The 19,432-nt window shown below is 45.6% G+C and overlaps 1 protein-coding gene across 3 annotated transcripts in view; it reads left to right on the top strand.

The window, feature by feature from the left end:
- Positions 1 to 19,432, top strand: part of MYO9A (myosin IXA) — a 183,755-nt gene that overhangs the window by 145,921 nt on the left and 18,402 nt on the right. For all 3 annotated transcript variants that reach the window (XM_086757146.1, XM_086757145.1, XM_086757144.1), the window contains exons 19-27: positions 346 to 468; positions 3,966 to 4,046; positions 4,932 to 5,042; positions 6,090 to 6,212; positions 6,713 to 6,862; positions 7,097 to 7,407; positions 8,335 to 9,984; positions 11,538 to 11,619; positions 12,124 to 12,336. In XM_086757146.1, coding sequence (XP_086613272.1) covers positions 346 to 468; positions 3,966 to 4,046; positions 4,932 to 5,042; positions 6,090 to 6,212; positions 6,713 to 6,862; positions 7,097 to 7,407; positions 8,335 to 9,984; positions 11,538 to 11,619; positions 12,124 to 12,336 — 2,844 coding nt within the window. The remainder of the gene's footprint in view (positions 1 to 345; positions 469 to 3,965; positions 4,047 to 4,931; positions 5,043 to 6,089; positions 6,213 to 6,712; positions 6,863 to 7,096; positions 7,408 to 8,334; positions 9,985 to 11,537; positions 11,620 to 12,123; positions 12,337 to 19,432) is intronic.

The raw sequence follows: 19,432 nt of genomic DNA, 5'->3' as shown, positions 1-19,432 counted from the left end.
CCTGGAGAGGCACAGAAACAGTTAATCGATGAAGTGCTCATTAATAGTCAATAGTTTGTCTGCAGCCTTAAGTGGGTAGGAGAGCCAAATTTCATGTGGTCAAAGGTGCCCTTGGCAAATCCTCAGAGGAGCTTGGAGGAACATGATCTGGGGGATATGGTTCTGACCAAATAGAGCAGAGCTATGTTTCAAGCCATCCCTGGATGGTTCCTGTTGAGATGAAGTAGAGTGGTCACCCAAGGAAGCCCTGCAGAGGGTGTAAAGAGGGGTATAGCAGATAGCATGGAGATGAGATCTAGTTATTCTTGTATTTATAAAGAACAAATGGAGTCTCTCTTTCCACAGCACATGCTGGACGTGAAGTCCCTCAAGCACCTAACCAACCTGACGCTGCATGACCGCATTACTAAATCTCTCCTCCATCTCCATAAGAAGAAAAAACCACCCAGCATCAGTGCCCAGTTCCAGGTAATCCTTTGCCTTCCATACAGAGAGGTGAATTAAAAGCAAATACCTGCTCCTGGTGCCTAGGACGACACTTGCAGGCACAGTCCTGTTCCATCCTCACCACCACTGAGGATATGAATTCAGCCAAGGAGGTGGCTTGGGTAAGCTGGGAGACACCTGGCAGGAGTCTAAAGGCTGTAAATGGAAAGAAAGAGCAGCAATGATGGATATCATGAAGTATGATGTGGTGGAGCAAGATGGGACGTGAGGATGAGCTGCAGAGCAGGGACGTTGGTGCTTCCCTGTGCTCTGGTACCTCACTTTCCAAACCATCACATTGTGGCGCTTTCTCCACCGAGTCCAAAAACCACAAAATGTCCAAATGACGTTTTTAATCTTCTTACTGGTGTTCAGCACCTGAAATTCAATCTGTTTTCAAGTCAGGCAGAATGTGAATTTTAATAGGGGCAGAAAGGTCGAAATATTGCTGCATTGTTTCCAGGCAGGCAGAGGAGGTATCAATACAGCATTTGTTGTGTCGGCACTGTGCAGCAGCCAGCCATCCCTAGGAACAGCTGCAGCAAAAATAATCCTCCAGTATGCGCATCAGGGCTTGGAAACTGCTACAAGCCACATGCACAAGCAGGTGGTAATATTAGAAAGCAGCTTTTCAGTTAAAAATCAGTTACTAAGCAAGTCTGGCTTGCTTTTGACTTGTAATTTTGGTTGGTTTTGTAGTTGGTTTTTTTTTTTGGAGGTGTGGGTCATTTTTAGAAAGTCTCCATGCGTAGATCTGGGTAAGATTAAGTAATTAAATATATACATGCACACACACATACATAAAAATCTAATTATGATCTGCAGAATGCACATCTATATATGGGTTAAGTATATTAAGCTGAGTCTAGTCTGATAGTATGCTGGCTAAAATACACAGAATTTGATTCATACAACACCATGAGAGGGGTAATAACAGGGATGTCCCGGAGTGAAATACCGTCCTCTGAAGAGCCTCAGGGTGGGTGATTGAGACTTTAATATATTTTTTTACAGTGCATACGAATAAAAGACCTGTAAACACTGAAGATTCCTCCCCTGCACCTATTCAGCAAAGCAGATAATTCAAATACCTTTTCCTTACGCTTTCTGACGTTCCCCAGCAGTGATTTGACAACGTAGGAGCTGTGTCTACAACACATCTTTTTTTATTTAAATGAATAAAAAATATTTGAGTTGGAGCCAGCTCTGGTATGACTGCCTGCTTCTACTCTTAGACAAAAGCCGGGCACTCCAGTCCTTATTTAATTTAACACTCATAAGAGAAGCATTTTCTCGAGAGAGCAGCCGGGTGCAAGCCAGCAAGATTGCTTTTTTTATCAAGAGCACGCTAATAAAATTGCGGCGCGTGGAATTAGGTCACAGGCAGGAAAAACAAATGTTTTGTATCACAGCGTTTTGGTGGGGATTTTTGCTGATAAATGCTGCCTTATGGCTAATGCCTGAACAGCGGGCTTGCAGTACTCCATCTACTATTGATTTTAGCCGTGCCTGTACACACAGTAATCTGTAGGTAGAATAGCTGTATTAGAGGATGCTGTAAGTGCAGCCGTGCCTTTTGCAGCTGAAAACTAGACCTCTGGTACCTAAACTGCAACGTGGAGACTTACAGCCGCCTCTTTTATCCTGCATGCCAGTGGTACCCTAGCACGGGGTGATGCTGAAACGATTCATCGCACCCTGAAAGACCAGATACAGATGGTGAAAGAGTGGGTGGCTGGAAAGTTTTGCAGGCAGAGGGACAAAGGAGCAGGGTACGGGGTTAATCCAGGGACCTCGAGTGTCCTTTAAGGATTCCTGATGACCAGAGCTTGCACCAGATGGCAGAGGGTGCCTGCACCATCTGCCATGTGGGATATGGCTGGCTGCTGATGACATGGAAATACCGTCCTCGTGGGGCTGGCAGATCCAATTTCCACAATTTCCAGTGCTGGGAGCTCTTTGCTTGCCGGGCTTTCAGCAGGGCTTTTTGGGAAGGGGATTATATTCTGTGTCCCCCGCTTGCCTTCCACCAGCGCAGTATGGGGCAAGGTTAGATGCTGCAGCATCATTGCTGATCAGTGTCTCCTAATAGGCTTTTTTAATTTTTTTTTTTTTAAAAAAAAGAATTATTTCAGCCTACTTTTAAGAAAACCAGGAGCGTGCCAGTGGAGGTCTGCTGTGTCGTAGCGTTTCCACTGTTTCCTGGGCTGGGAGCGACGAGGACATTTGCATGCAGTTAATAAATGCGTGACGCAGCTGCATCGCACATGCGTGGGATCTTCCCTAGATCTTGTATGTAGATAAATTTTTCTGAACATGAAAGGCATAAAGATGTCTTTAAAACGATCAGAAGGAGAAGAAAAGGCTTCCTGCGAGCAGATCTTTAAGCTAAATTCTTCTTCTAATATCGTGCTTTTTTATTAACACATATATTCAAAAATTTATAACCCTACTTATAGCAAATATGCAACAGAATGTCTTTTATACAAGTGAGTTTTAAACACTGTTAAAATCGGGAGTAATCAACTCTGGAGCACATTACTAATACTGTCAGTTTTGTGCTTGGTAATTAAAGAGATTCAAAGTATTTGTAAGGCACAGCAAAAGTTAAAAAAAAAAAAAAAAAAAAAAGGCAGTTGCAGTCAAGGAGCCCAGCCAGCCGCAGACTGACTCAGCATGCTCTGATTTTCAGTATGTTTTTATTCAAAGAGTTCGTGCTTTGTTGCCAAAGAGTCAAAGATTTGCAAGGCGGAGGAATAACCCAGCGTGACATCCTGCTGGAGCAGCTGGACATGGCAGTGATGCCCATATAAATTCATTTTTATGGACTAGGCTTTTAATAATGATGCAGAAATAAGGGGAAATATAAAATGGGAACCTGGAAAACCCTCGATTTCTCAGTGGTCGCAACTGTGCGTTTCAGCAGAGGAATATGGCCAGGAATATGCCAGCTGTTCTCCTCTAAAAACAACCTATGAAGTGTTTAGGGTTCATGGACTTCAGAAATCATTGCAAATTACAGATCTTCCATTTGCAAAACTGATTAAGAAAATTCATGGTTAGGGCAGCAATAAAATTTTGACAATTAAAAATCAGGAATAAATGCTGCCTGGAGTCACTTTTGCTAAAGGAAAATTTTGTTTGTATTTAAAAAATGTCAGTGATTGTTTGGTGCAAGGTGTAAATTCTTATCTTGGAGATCTTACTCAAGTCCGTAAGAGGCTTGTTGGTGTTGAGCTGGATGTGATATACAGCCCAGGGTTATAATTATCTCTAGCTAATTTGTTGGGTGCAAAGACAAAACCAGCCAAGTTGCTTGGGCTGAAACACTCATTTTGGGGAACAATTTTCCATCTGCCTCGTTTTCTCATTGTTTATTACAATTTTTTTTTTTGTTTTCTGATTTAAGAGCTTGGATTTTTGTTATTCATCATGGTATCTTCTCTGTTTCCCAACTGAAGATCTCTTCTCTGTTGCAGGCGTCACTCAACAAGCTGATGGAGACCCTTGGTCAAGCAGAACCTTATTTTGTCAAGTGCATTCGATCCAATGCCGAAAAGGTAAATCCTGTCCCATGAAAGCAATGCTGCTAAAAATAATCTTTAAAATATTTTGTGAATTTTTAGAGGGATTTTAAAAAGAAAAGAAAGCCTCAAGTTGAGTTGGATTTAGAAGATATTTGTATATGAGCACTGAGAAGCATGGATGTTATCACCTGGGTATTGCTCTTGGTAAACTGCTCTTCTTGTAATTGTAGAAACAAGTACGTGAAAAATACATAGTTTTAAAAAATGAATTTGATGCCTTTGAAGATCCTGTCATCCATAATAGAGATTTACAGAGCCATGAATTCACTTGTGCCATTACTGAGCCCTAAAGCTTCTTTAGAATAAAGTTTCTACAGGTGAAAGCAAATACTTTTGGAATAAGCTACGTTATTCAAACTGACTCAGTGATGCATCACAGTTCTTGAATTTTACTTCAAGCTTTTGTTTCATGGGCTAAGGACCCTCAGTTTCAAATGGAGGTTGCAGTACTGTTGCTTTCTTGTGGATTAAGCCTTTGGAGTTTGACTCAGACATTTAATGATGAAGTTTGATGCCTAGGAAATCATTTAGTTGCTCACAATTTTGCACATTAGCTGTGCCCTTAGGAGGTTCTTATTCAGTTCAGGGATCCAAAAAACCTTCTTTATAGCTTTATATATGTAGTTAGCTGTTTGAAAGTCTCCATCTGATGGCTGCTTGGAAGCAAACAGGATTCAACCCTGGTGGGATTAGTACGGTTTCTGAGGACCCGCATTCCCTCCTTCCCCTAGCATCATTTCCAGCGTGCTTGTCATGCAGATGTGCTACATCTGCTGAATTCATTTATGCATCCGCACACTTAAAAGCTTCAGTTAAAGGAAACATTTGCTCATCATGTGCCTATTTTTCCCCTTCCAGTTGCCCCTGCGGTTCAACGACAGCCTGGTGCTCAGGCAGCTGCGGTACACGGGGATGCTGGAGACCGTTCGCATTCGCCAGTCGGGATACAGCTGCAAATACTCTTTCCAGGTTGGGGAAAATGTTTTCAGTCTTTCCCCACCTTTTAGCATCATTATTGTAGTTGTCTGAATGTTGCTAGCTCGATTATTTTTTTTTGACAGGGTAATGAATTTATAGCTTATGCAAGGTAGTGGATGTAATGAGCTGATGTCTGGGATGGAGTGGTCCTCTACTGTGCTGCTGATTTCTAGAAAGCTGGTCTAGACCTAGATGAAGGATAAAGCCCATCTGCAGATAGTGTCATAGTTTTTGAATAAAAGCAGTATTTTTTTGTAATGTGGACTTCCTTTTTGAAAAACAAAGGTATCCAATATGTACGTACTCTTCTGCATGTGTTTTGAAACCACCTGGGAATGGTGGTCACCCTGTCATGTCAGAGCTGGCTGCATCCTATTGGGAGGGTGATTGGCATCTTCTGAACTGCTTAGGAGTTATCTAACTTTTCCTGTTTTTTTCTTCTCCGTGTTTTTGCCAGATTTTGTGCATGTGTCAGTCCTTTCATGCTTTACTCGTGCCAATTTTTTTCCTGCTAACAGCTGCTTTGGGCCAGATGTCATGTCCTTGCACAGCAGCTGTTTAGGAAAGGAAAACTACTTTTTTTTTTTTTTTTTTTTTTTCTTCTCTCCCTTCTGACATGAGCATGGATCCCAGCCTTACTTGGGAGGATCTCTCCTCTCATACCTCCTCCGCTCTTTGAGTCCTCACAGGAGTAACTAATGGAGCATCTCTCATCTAGCGGCCCTTGCTGAGGATTTGGAGCATTTTTTGCTCAAGATGACCCCGTGGGTTGTGCAGAACATCTCTTCCTACACTGCCAGACATTTGAACATTGCTGGGTCCCTGCTTTGATGTGTTTCCTGTCAAACCACAAATGGTGGAGGAGACTTGGTGTTTCCCAGTCCATAAAATGCTGTCTCTCTTCCTGCTCACCCGGTAGATCCTGTTTCATGTGGCCAGTGGGGCAAATCTGTTATTTATGGAAGAAAGAGACACAGCAGGACCTATCTAACCAAATCTTGGTGGTTGTTTGTTTTTTGTTTTTTTTTTCCTTCTCAGGATTTTGTCAACCATTTCCATGTCCTTCTGCCACAAGGAATTAGCCCATCTAAGCACAATATCCATGACTTCTTCAGGAAAATAAAACTTGATCCAGACAATTACCAAGTTGGAAGAACAATGGTAAATGTTTGTCGTCAGCTCAGACTTACTTTTAAGATACAGATATAACATTTGCATGCATTTCTGTAATGATAAATTAGCATTTTTACATATGTATTTAATTAATGAAACCGTTTTTCTTTTGTTTGCCAGAAGTCACTGGCTTAATTGAAGCTTTGAGATTGTTAGTGCAAAATAATAAGGAATATTGTTGTTTTGTGTTAAACCATGTCACTGGTCTGGTTGTAACAAGGCCACCTTCAAAAAACTACGTCTGTGTGTAGACATAGCCTGGTGTGACAGCTTCATTTTGCCTTCCTCAAAGGGAAAGCAGAGGCTCTGCAATTCACAGCCTGGGCAGTCGCAGACTGTCGATGGAACTGCAGAAGCCTGCTAGAGGTGGCTTGACTAAAATCAGCAGCTGAACTTTTTCTGGGTATCCAGGACATGGAAACCAGCAGCATTAAATAATTCATCATCTGGTGGCGGGAGCTTTCCACACTAGCATTTTTTTTGGCCAGGTTTTCATGAAGGAGCGGGAGCGGCAGCTTCTGCAGGACCTGCTCCATCAGGAGGTGCTGCGCCGGATCACGCTGCTGCAGCACTGGTTCCGCAGCGTGCTCTGCAGGAGGCAGTTCCTGAGCTTGAGGCAAGCTGCAGTGATCATACAGGTAGGTGATGGTGCCTGATTTTGTTGCAAATTACAATCCATGAATCCTACAGATACAGCTGATGGGTAGAATCAGGTCCCCTTTCTGAGGAAGGAGCTTACAATCAGGATTTGACTCCTAATGCCATCATAAATTGGGAATGGGGGAGACAGAGCTGGAAGGGCTGCATGAAGGCAGATGGTCTCCTGTCCTCACATAACACCCATTACAAGGAACTACCTGCTATGTTTGCAGAGATTTTGGCGTAGTTACCAGAGCCGAAAGCAAGATGAATCATCCCCGGACCCTCTCATCCTTGGTAAAGCTGCCATCGTTCTCCAGACCCACTGGCGTGGCTTTGTGGAGAGGCGGAAATTCCTGCAGATGCAGTTTGCAGCCCACCTCATCCAGAGCAGCTGGCGGGAGTACGCCAAGCGGCGGCATGACGCAGCTACCAGCATCCAGGCAGCCTGGCGAGGACACCGTGCGAAGCAGTCCTACACAGCCAGCAGAAGCAAAGTCGTCTGCTTGCAAGCAGTGTGCAGAGGATATTTAGCACGACAAAGGTAACGCTGTTGGCCTTGATTAAAAAAGGAAGTGTTAAGGGATGTGTGGTTGATGTGGATTCTGGCACTGCTCAGACTACAGTGACTTACAGAAGATGATGTCCCTTTGTAGGATCCCTGACCCTGTCCTGACCTGCCCTGATCTTTTGCTTGTCCATGCTTTCTAACAAAGGAGTTTATTTAGCTGCAGGTTCTACTTTTAGAATAAGCAGAGCCTATTTCCGGTTGGAGCACGTAGGCAGTAGAAAGCCGAAGCCATAAATACTCATGAGTTGTTGGGGTTTTTTTCCCCCTTGGCAGCAGTAGCAGCAGTTTAAGTAGCCTATTTTTAACTCAGATTGCCTTGCCGATCTGATTGCTGCGCTGTATCGCAGGGACAGGAGATACTGGAGCCAGCTGCTGCGAAGGGGAGAGGGTTTCCAGCCATGCCTTGGCTTGTTGGCTGTGGGGCAGGTCTTGGTTCGTTCTCCGGAGGTGCTGCCTGCAAGGTGTGGAGCACCTTGACATAGAGTGGAAGATTTGGGAGCTGCAAGGAGCTCTTGGCATGGGGCATGAGCCCCTGCTAGCTGTACCAGAGGCAGCCTGTGCAGGATGATGAAGATGGAGGAGCCAAGGGAGTGCAGTGCGTTAAGCTCCTCTGGCTCCGTCAGCTTGCAAACGAGCTAGACCAGGGATGGAGGCTGGAGCTGTGGCCGTCAGTGCAAGAGGAGCTTTCAGGTGCGTTGGAGCAATTCTTGAGTAGGACAGATAACAGAAGATTAAAAACCAAAGGTGCACTTACGTCATCTTGCACCGGATGTGCCTGGAGGGTTCCTTCAGTTGCCAGCAGTGGTGAGGTGGTGGTGGTGGTGAGATGCCACCAGTGCAGTGCTTAGAAGGGATCTGAGTGGGCACGGGGCTATGACGTGTTTTTCTACTTTCTTGCAGGTTTAGAGCTTTGAAAGAGGAACGATTAAAAGAGATGCAGCTGGAGAATGGCCTGTCAATCAGAGAAGAGGATGGACTGGAAACAGATGAGGCTTTGGAAATTAAGGGCTCAGACCCATCTAAGTGGGAGGACAGCTCATTTGAAGAGCGAGTGAGAGCCATAGAGGAACGTAAGTCACTGATGGAGAATAATCAGGTGAATCCCATGGATCCACTGGATACTTCTGCAAATTTATTGTACAAAAGGCACGAGAGAGCCAGTAGCCAGAGCGGGATGGACACTGAAGAGGAGGTCGTTGTGAGAGAGAGACCCAAGTCGCTGGAGGATCTCAACCAGAAAAAAGTGGTTCGTGCAAAAAGAGAAAGCCGGAGGATGCGTGAACTGGAACAGGCAAAATTTAGCTTGGAGCTGCTTAAGGTCCGGTCCACTGGTGGGCTGTCACCTTCAGAAGAGCGACGGTGGTCCACTGAGCTTGTATCTGAGGCCCTTTATTCCCCTCAGGGAACCCCAGAGAGTGAAAGCTCTCAAGGGAGCTTCGAGATGTTAAGCTGTGAAGATACTCCAAGTAATAAACACATTTCTTTAGTTTTAGATGAGCAAGATATGCAGTCGTTTTCCACTGACTCTTTGTCTAGCAGTCCCCTGGCTCATCTGCAGGAGAACTCTTTCTGTGCAGCAGATGTGAACAGCAATTTGCCCAGTTGCAGGATACCTTCAGACTTGGAGCTACCCGATAACCTCACTCTGAAGGAGCATGTGCTCTGTGACCCCCAGAATGTAATATACAAGATGCATCCACGAGAAACCTTCCTTTCCAGCAATCTACCTACTTTCTATGTTCCACCACAGGACAACATGAAGGTAAAGCTGATGGAGAATAACTTGAGGAACAAAGCAGTGGAAAGAGAGGAGAGGACAGTTACATTCTCTGAAGTCAGGAAGGACTCTGAGCCAGACCAGGGCAGAGCCTTGGGAGGGGAGAAAGAGAAGTCATCTTCTACCAGGAGAGAGGAACGTGGGACAGCGACTGTGACACAGACCCATTCTCCAGACTCTGTCATCAAGAGACTGGAAAAGCTCAATGTGGAGAAGGAGGAACGGCAAAAGCAGCTTCAGCTGCAAAATGAGAGGGAGATGATGGAGCAGATCCGTCAGCAGAAGGAAATTCTGGAGAGACAACGCAAAGCCTTTGAGCAGCAAGGGAGGGTGGAGGCTTTGCAAAGGGCTGAGCAGAGCAGAATGAAGGACCCCTCACTCAAACCAACAAAAAAACCGGACAGCCGGCCTCAGTCAGTCCTCATCCTGCACCCCCAGAGCAGAGGAGAGCATAGCCCCACCACAGGTGTGACCCCAACCTCATCAGTGGACATTAAAGGTCTCACTGTGGGGACCAGGGGAAGCTCTCCAGCCCACAGTGCCCCCAAAGACAGACCTGTCAGCATGTTTGTGGAGCGAAGAGAAGGTCAGTCGGGATCGACGCTGGAACCCCGGTGCCATTCCAGACCAGCTCTGGACCCCAGGGACCTCCCGGGCAGCCATTTCGCGAGGGCGGAGTGCCTCCGGCAGCCCCGAATGTCCAACCAGGCCACTGAGGAGACGAGGGCAAGTGCTATGTTCTTCACACCGAAAGACAATCCCTTTGGCCTCCAGTGAGTAAAAAGATGAACTTTCTCTGTAGGCTTTTTGTTCTGCTAGAGACCATTTTATACAAATGGAACATTGTTACTAGAGACGGTACGAAACCCTTAGTGAAACTAAGATTAATTTCTTGAACTTCTAGCAATGAGCGGGCAGAGATCAGAGGAAAATGAAAAAAAGCTGGAAATGTGATTTCTTGGTCTCATATGTGATGGGCATTATGTAAGCCAGGGACGATGACCATAGACATTGTCAGGTAAAGGGAGTTAATGAAAGAGCATTGACACTGCTTTCATTTACCCTAGATGAACAGTGATAGCAGTTTATTTGTCGATGTAAAAGATGAAGAAAAAATTCTTAGGATTTTTGTGTGATCGGAGTAGAAATGAGTAGGTAAGGCAGAAAAATGTCAGGATTTTTCTTGCTTACTGTAGAATTAACACGGCTAGCAAAATCATTCAGACAATCTTACTGTTGCAGGTTAAAAACCAGCAACTGTCTGGAGGGAGTTTGGGATGTGAACGCACTTTTGACAGTGTGTCGCTTGCGTATATCATTACACGTGTAATGGACTTAGCAGGTGTTCAGCTCTGTCACATTGCTTAAACGGTGGAGTGCTCCAGCACAGGATCTAGAGATGGCAACAAGATCTTGGGACGGCATTTGCTCCTGCTCTGTCCTGTTGATTAAGCTGCCGTGCCTAATTTTGGAGAGGTTTTGGCTTTTTAGCTCAAAAAGGACGTAAACCCCTCCGAAACCCTACTGTGCCCTTTCCAAGACAAAAGCTACCAGTGGATGTTTGCTGTTGATAACTTAAGGTGCCTTTGAGTGTAGTAGTCTTGTGGTTTATGTGCCATTGCAATGAGAAAAGATAGAATATTCCTATTTAATTTTTGCAGGTTCTTTAGCTATGTCCAGACACAAGTGATGGGGAAAAGGATCAGTCAATTAAAGAATAGCCCTTTGCCCCCCAGTAGAGCCAGCAGCATTCCTTGCACAGGGGCATGGTGAGGGTTTTATTTGGAAGTGATGGTAGAGAGAGTAAGCTGAGCAAAAAGCAATTTTAAATGGGCATGGTTTTTAATGCTATGTTAGATGCAAAGCAACAATGCTCCCCTTCCAAACCAGTTTGTATGAAAATCTGCAGGAGGTCCCAGGGAATTGATTTGGAAGTGGGTATTTGAGAACAGCCTTCCACCAAAAAAAATTTATTTCCATTGTGTTCCTGCTTCATGCACAGAACAAGCAACGGGAAAAAAAATTCCAGTATTTTACTTTTTATTCTGCTACAAAACAATCACATTTGAGAATCCAGAAGTGAAAAGGTACCATCTGTAACCACTGTGATGGGTGGAGTTGCGGGGCAGAACTTGACATCTTCCTGTCCTTTGGTATTAACTCAAATCCTGAAGAATTCAAAGTGATTCCAAAACCTCATGACCTCAGACTTGCAATTTGGTCTTGATTGCTTGGGCTACGCACTCGTATGCTCCTTCAAGCCAGGCTGGCATGGTGGGAAGGCTTTTAGGAGAAGATGAAACATCTCTGTTCTGTTGTGTTTCAGCAGGGAAGCAAGTCATCAGTGCCGCTCCAAGGGTGAACTAGCGAGGAAGCCGTTTAAGATGCCAGGGTCTGGCAGAGGAGAGGTAGGTTGTGGCTTTTTAATTTTCTCTTTTAATTGAACAGGGTCAAAAAAAACCTCCTTATTCTGCCAGTTTTCCCTCAAAAGCTTCAGAGACGTCAAATGTAGAGCAGAAGAGCTGCTAGACACAGGGAAGGAGGATTCATACATTATCTTGAAAAAGGCCCCCCGTAGCATTAATTCGTAGCATCTCTGGATGGTCCTGATGGCAAACACTGTCTTAACGCAGTCTTGTCTTGGTTTGGTTTAACATATGTTTGAGTAACATCCATGATTGTCCATTTTCACCATACTGTCTTGGTTTTTGTTTTTCCTGGTTTTTGTTTGGGTTTTGTTTTTTTTTTCTTTACCTTACATGTAATATTGTGTCCTCTCTGTGGGGTGCCACATACTCAGAGATGTCTTAAGGCCATACTTGAGCTACACTATGATGCCAAACGTCAGTAGAATCTCCTTTTTATTTTAAAACCCGTTTTTTGTTTGTTTGTTTTATCATTTGGTCAAGCAGGTTCCCAGACCGACCCATAAAAAGAAAGCTCGCATGGCGCGGACGCGCTCCGATTTCTTGACTAGAGGTACTTTTGCTGATGGGGAGGGGGATACGGAGGAAGATGATTACGATGGCAGTTTTGAGTTCCTTCTCTCCTCTGACCAACCTCCTCATCCTGAGGCAGTGCCTGCGGCCCGGCTCGGGCAGGCCTGTTACAGTGACTCCGAAATGGTAATTTTTTCCAACATGGCGGGGGAAATTCAGAAAGGGAGTGAGTGGAGCTGCGGGAGCTTTTCTTTGCTAACCTTAGCTGCACTGATCCCTTAACCACTTCTTCTCCAGCTTCCAAGGATGCTGTAGATGAGTAAACTCAGCGAACACAGCAGAAATGGATATGAAATAGGGGAACAATTTGTATTTCTTGGCCATGGGGATGTTTTCTGGCTTAATTCGATACCAGCTATGATTTCCATACCTTTCCTGGAGCATTGCAACTTGTATTGCACAGCTACCTAGTTTTTTTTTTGTTGTAACCTGAACAGCAAAGTTCCCCTAGGATCATTTTGCTATAAAAATGATCTACACACATCCATAGAATAGATCAAAGCGAATATTGTCCAAAAAGCAACAGACAACAGAGACAACTACATAAATCTTGCACCTCCTGTTACTTTTGATTTTGTATCCTTAGCCATAGTATCCAATAATTATTCAGTCCTCAATTATCAGAACAATGATGGCAGATGGCATCTTAGAGAAAGAAAAAACATGTAATTGGGCAATAAAAATACAGCGAGAGTGAAATAGCAAGTTTTAAGGAAAAAAAAAAAAAAAACATGACCTTTAGTGGCTTTTTCAAGCACAGTAACTGATCTTCCTTGGCGAGTCCGTGGACTGCAGCACCGTGCTACGTGAGCCTGTGCTGCAGAGCATTTGCATCTCAGGCTTAATCTCCTGCCTGGATAAGCTGCTTTCGGAAAATCACAAACCAGGAGGTTTCAGGAATGGAAGAGGCCAGTGGCTTCGGACCCACTTGTATTTTTTTCCTGAGGTGGTGGTGATGTTCCCATAGAAGTGTGGATGAACACCAGGAATCATCTGCCATAAGAGCTCAAGATGGGTGTTGAATAGAGCTGCCTTGTTCCTCTGCTCCGGCTACGGTCCTGGATGTGGATCTGAGTATAAAACCAAAGAAAAGCATGAAAACCATAGTCAGCGATTTATTTTGCACTACAGCATTGCTGTGGGTCCAGCAAACATCTTGTGCAATCCTAAAATCTGCTTTTCCAAGAAAGGCAGATGGCCAAGGAGGGCTTTTCGTGACTTCTGTTAGCGGCTTTTATTATAAAGGATAATTTTTTCACAAGATAATTTCCTCATGGGAAGGGGACAGAGATTTACAAGTTCCATGAATTTTTGAGGTTGCTTTTGATAAATTTCCAGGCATTTTGAGCCAGAAGTACTCAAAACCTGATTGAAAGATGCAGCTCCATGAACTGAGTTCACTTGCCTGCGTCTTAGTGCATCTGCTTGCTTGTAGATCAGGAAAGGGAGAATTTTATGTAGTAAATGTAGCATTTTACATAGCCTGGCAAAAGCCCTGCGCGAGGGCCGTGCCATACCTGGATACCTGCCATACTTGCCATGCTGTGTTCCTGGAGGCTACCCTCTTACAAAGCGTTAGGAATTTTTTAGCTACAGGAATCTTTTTTCCACTGGGATGTCGGAGGCACTTGGTGAGCTCCATCCTTGGAAGGGACCTGGGTCATCCCGCTCTTTAGAAATGCTCCTTGGGACTCTGCTCATCTGGTTTAACAGCTCTTACCGCATGCGAGTAGTAGTAGGTACCAACTGTCTCTCGTCTCTCCTGTGTCCCTCTCCTCTGCTGCTTCCCATCACTAGCTCTAACTGGCGGTCAGCACTTTCACCCCTTGTGTGATTGAGTTCTGCTTTCTAGCAAATGCTACCCATGAAGTCATGTGCTCATCTGTATGTCCTGACGTGTACAGTGTTTCCATCTGTATTCTGTATTGCAGGTTTGGGACCAGCCCTTTGGCTTGTGGCTTTTCTGGGTCAAGATTGCCACGAGTACCAAAATTTAGGGACTGCTTATTCATATTTATTAGCAGAGCCTGGGTGGGTCTTGCAGATGATGGAGCAGCCTATGGTAGAGCCATACTGGCGCATGTTAGTTTGGGTACAAACTCAAGTAGGTTGATGTTGTGTAGACACATTCTTTTTGTCTTGTGATGTTCACATGAAGACGAGTCAGGCAGCTGCCATGTGCAGGCTGGTTTCTGTGCTAGTGAATAGCTTATTCATACAGCTCCTGCCCCCAGCTGCAACTTTCCAAAAGAGCCTCTTTTAATGGTCTGCTCAGAAGCCAAGGGCTGCTGGATAGATGAAAGAGCGATTACGTGTGACCTTGTGAAGTTGAGCATGTGATGGCTCACCAGCTGCAATGGCATGAACCTGCCTGTTTTGCCAATTGGTTTCTTGACCATCAAGTCAATGATTGTGTCTCACTAGCTCTAAGTAGAAGTTCATCAGAACGAGCTGCACGGTCATCAGCCCTTGTCCTCATGGGGGACTTCAACTTCCCCGACATATGCTGGGAGTACAGCACAGCACAGAAGAAGCAGTCTAGGAGGTTTTTGGAGTGCATAGAGGATGCCTTCCTAATGCAGTTGGTCAGAGAGCCCACGAGAGGAACTGCCCCGCTAGACCTGCTGTTCGCAAACAGGGAAGGTCTGGTGGGAGATGTGGAGGTTGGCGGCTGCCTTGGACAGAGTGACCATGAAATGATAAATTTCTCAATTCATGGTGGAGCTTGGAGGGGGAATAGTAAAACTGCTACCTTGGACTTCCGGAGGGCGGACTTTGAATTGTTCAAGAGACTAGTAGGGGGAGTCCCCTGGCATTCAGTCTTAGCGAACAAAGGGGTCCAAGAGAGCTGGTTGCTCTTCAAGAAGGGAGTCTTAAGGGCGCAGGAGCAGGCAGTCCCCCTGAGCCGCAAAATGAGCCGGTGGGGAAGAAGACCGGCGTGGATGAATAGGGAGCTATTCTTGAGGCTCCGGGAGAAAAAGAGAATCTACCGCCTGTGGAAGGAGGGACAGGCAACTGAGAATGAATACAAGGAAGTCGTTAGGATGTGTAGAGGTGAAATCAGAAAGGCAAAAGCCCAGCTTGAATTTAACCTGGCCACTGGGGTGAAAAGGAATAAGAAACTCTTTTATAAATACATTAACAGTAAGAGGAGGACAAAGGAGAATATCCACTCTTTGCTGGATGAGGCTGGGAATGTGACCACTGAGGATAAGGAAAAGGCGGAGGTTCTGAATGCCTTCTTTACGTCTGTCTTTAAAGGTCAGACCAGTTATCCTCAGGGTACTCCTCTCTCTGACCTGGTAGTCTCGGCTGGGGAGCACGCTAACCCCCCTGTGATTCTGGAAGAAACAGTCAGAGACTTACTACTCCAACTGGACTGCCACGAGTCCATGGGGCCGGATGAGATCCACCCAAGAGTGCTGAGGGAACTGGCGGAGGTGATAGCCGAGCTGCTTTCCATCATCTATCAGCGCTCCTTGTTGACTGGTGAGGTCCCGGAAGACTGGAGGATTGCCAACGTGACTCCCATTTACAAGAAAGGTTGTAAGGAGGATCCGGGGAACTACAGGCCTGTTGGCCTGACCTCGGTTACAGGGAAGGTTATGGAACAGATAGTCTTGAGGGAGATCATGCGGCATGTGCGGGATGGCCGGGGGATCAGGCCTAGCCAGCATGGGTTCATGAAGGGCAGGTCCTGTTTGACCAACCTGATCTCCTTTTATGATCAAGTGACCCATCTGCTGGATGAGGGAAAGGCTGTTGATGTGGTCTACCTAGACTTCAGCAAAGCCTTTGACACTGTCTCCCACGGTATTCTCCTGCAGAAGCTGGCAGCCCATGGCTTGGATGGGTACACTCTTGGCTGGGTAAGGAGCTGGCTGGAGGGCCGGGCTCAGAGAGTGGTGGTGAATGGAGTTAAATCCAGCTGGCTACCAGTCACAAGTGGTGTTCCCCAGGGGTCGGTGCTGGGGCCTGTCCTCTTCAATATCTTTATTGATGATCTGGATGAGGGCATTGAGTGCACCCTCAGTAAGTTCGCAGATGACACCAAATTGGCTGGGAGTGTGGATCTGCCTGGGGGTAGCGAGGCCCTACAGAGGGATCTGGACAGGCTGGAGAGCTGGGCTGAAGCCAATGGGATGAGGTTCAACAAGACCAAATGCCGAGTCCTGCACTTCGGCCACAACAACCCCAGGCAGCGCTATAGGCTTGGGGCGGAGTGGCTGGAGGACTGTGTGGAGGAAACGGACCTGGGGGTACTGATTGATGCTCGGCTGAGCATGAGCCGACAGTGTGCCCGGGTGGCCAAGAAGGCCAACGGCATCCTGGCTTGCATCAAAAACAGTGTTACTAGCAGGAACAGGGAGGTGATTGTCCCCCTGTACTCGGCACTGGTGAGGCCGCACCTCGAGTACTGTGTTCAGTTTTGGGCCCCTCACCGCAAGAAAGACATTGAGGCCCTGGAACGCGTTCAGAGGAGGGCTACGAAGCTGGTGAGGGGTCTGGAGCACAGGCCTTATGAGGAGCAGCTGAGGGAGCTGGGATTGTTCAGTCTGGAGAAGAGGAGGCTCAGGGGAGACCTTATAGCTCTCTAGAACTTCCTGAAGGGAGGTTGTAGTGAGCTAGGGGTCGGCCTTTTCTCTCGTGTAGACAGTGATAGAACTAGAGGCAATGGTTTCAAGCTGCGCCAGGGGAGATTCAGGCTGGACATTAGGAAATATTACTTCTCGGAAAGGGTAGTCAGGCACTGGAATGCACTGCCCAGGAAGGTGGTGGAGTCACCGACCATGGGGGTGTTCAAGAAACTTTGGATGTTGTGTTGAGGGATATGATTTAGCTGAGAAGTATTGGTGATGGTTGGACTGGATGATCTTTTAGGTCTTTTCCAGTCTTGATAATTCTGTGATTCTGTGATGCTCCTGACCTAAGTCTGGGGTATCCCAGAGCAGCAAAGACCAAGAGCATCTTCAGCCAAAGCTGAAACCCAAGGTGCACCAGTATATAAGGTGGCTAGTGAAGGTACAGTCGACTGCGAGGTGCCTTTAAGGCTAAAGGGTTTCCTGACAAGACCAAGCCTTCAAAGGTTGCTTGAGTTTTTTGGCTAGTGAATAGCCAAGGATTAACCTAGCTTGTGAGACAAGTACAAGTGGGAGCAATAGCTCCTGGCTGTGGTCAGCACATATTAATACCCCTTCTGTTTTGCACCTAAGCCTGCAGAGCTTTCCTGCAGATAAATGGAAAGGCTCGGTTAGAGAAACCGCACCAGAAATACCTTCTGAATACATCCTCCTTTGGCAGAGGCTCTTAGAGGGAGGGACCTGGCTAACAAAGCAGGTTATTTTGCTCCAACCTCCATACTAAAGCCACAAGTTGGCAAACATCAGTCCAAGTATCTGTCACCAGCTGATCCCAAGCATGCTTGAACAGCCAGCAGTGAAAGATCTCATGTCCTGAGGTATTCAGAGGGAGCGTTGCACTTTAGGAAGCTCTTCAGTGCAGCACTTAACGCTGCTGCCTGCTGGGACAAGTCACTTGGCCATAGTTATTTCTCACTAGCCCAAGTGGGTGAAATACATGTTGCTCTTTCAGAGTAAGTACGTTTGGTCCCCTCTTCATCCAGAGGACAACTACAGACTCCCTGGCTGTTGCCGTTTGCCCACATGTGATGCTTTGTGATGTTCCCTGCCCGGCGATTTTCTGGTGCAGAGACCCGTCTTGACATCAGAGAAGGTTTCCCATTCAGACAAGGGCCTTCCCCTTCAGAGCTTCTTGGAGGATTCCCTCAAACAGAAGGATCTTCTGCCGAAAATGCCTTTTAATCGTTACTTGCCAAAGCAGGAGAGGTTGCTGTGATAGCAGAGGAAATGCTGAATGATAACAGATCACAGATTGGGGCAGGGCAGAGAGGTGGTGATAGTTATGGTAGAAAATCCTTCTTCCAGTTTTGTCTAAAAAATGCATTAGAGATGTTCTTGACTCAGTCTTCTGCATGAGCCAAGGGGGTTCACTTTGCTCCACAATCTGTATGTTAGATCTGCTTGTGCAGTAGATATGATACATATTTTAAAAAGAAAGTGTTTGTGGTGTCCTATAGAGCAGCCTCTATATTGACGAACCCCTTAGCGTGCCTGACACAGTCAGCACATACAGGTATGCTTTAAATGGCTCTGAAATGGAAAAAAAAAAGAGACTCCAAAATATTTTTTAAAAAACAAAGCACTGATAGTGATTAAAAAGTTGAAATTACTCAAGAACAAAACTATATCGTGGGGGCAAACATTTTAATAGGTCATTTTTAAAAGTAAGTAGTAAGTTTGGGTTGGATTGAAAGAACTTTTATGGGTTTTGAGGGTTGTTTTTTTTTTCCCCAGTGTCCATCTGCAATTTGTGATCATCACCTAAGTGTGAGAGTGACAGGAACAAGAAACCCTCTGATGGTTTAGGCAGTTTCTTTCTTTCCCAGTAGCGATTTTGCCTTATGTGCTGCCATCTCCTGGTGGGTAGAGAGGTTAGTCCAGGGGTGAAAAATAAAACCTTGAAGAGTAAATGTGGTAAATGTGACTCCTCTGCAGCTCATATTTTGTATAATCTTATTTGAAATATTTTTGATAGAAAAAAAATACTTAAAAACACAGTGCGTTCAGCTGAGACATGTAGGTGGTGGGAAAGCTGCAGGAGATATTTGACCATCATCTCCTGAATCTTTTCATACAACCTGATTCCTGGCTTTCCTCATGCCAAAAGTCTCTCCTCCAAAAATCCAACTCTGAAATCACAGCTGCAATGGGAAAAAAAAGAACAAAAATTACTCATGTTTTATAAATATGACAGGACTATTTCTGGGCTATTTCATGGAATCCCATTAGGTTGAATTATTGAAAATTCATTTCACCCTTAAAAATGATCCCAGAGCATTTTAAGTGGTGGCGAAAGCAGAGATCCTTTCTATCAAAGCTGCAAAATGTATTATTTCTAAAGGGTTTATTTTGACCTGTCCTTGGCATGAAGACTTTGATCGTCTTTTCTGTAAAGTCCTCAACAAAAGTTGGAGGAGGAAGCTCTGCTGGGACAGATCCATGTGGGTTAAGGTTCCTTTGGTGCTAGGAACACCACAAATCATTTTGTCGTGGCAAACATGGCTCTTCTGGGATGGAGAGCTGGGCTGCTCAGACCAGGATAGTGGAGCAGTTGTGCAGGCCAAGTGGTGAGGACCCATGGC

The sequence above is a fragment of the Chlamydotis macqueenii genome, chromosome 12, assembly GCF_036417535.1.
Source record: "Chlamydotis macqueenii isolate bChlMac1 chromosome 12, bChlMac1.mat, whole genome shotgun sequence".
NCBI lineage: Eukaryota > Metazoa > Chordata > Aves > Otidiformes > Otididae > Chlamydotis > Chlamydotis macqueenii.
Note: the sequence above shows the minus strand (reverse complement) of the source record. Positions and strands in the feature narration are given on the sequence as shown.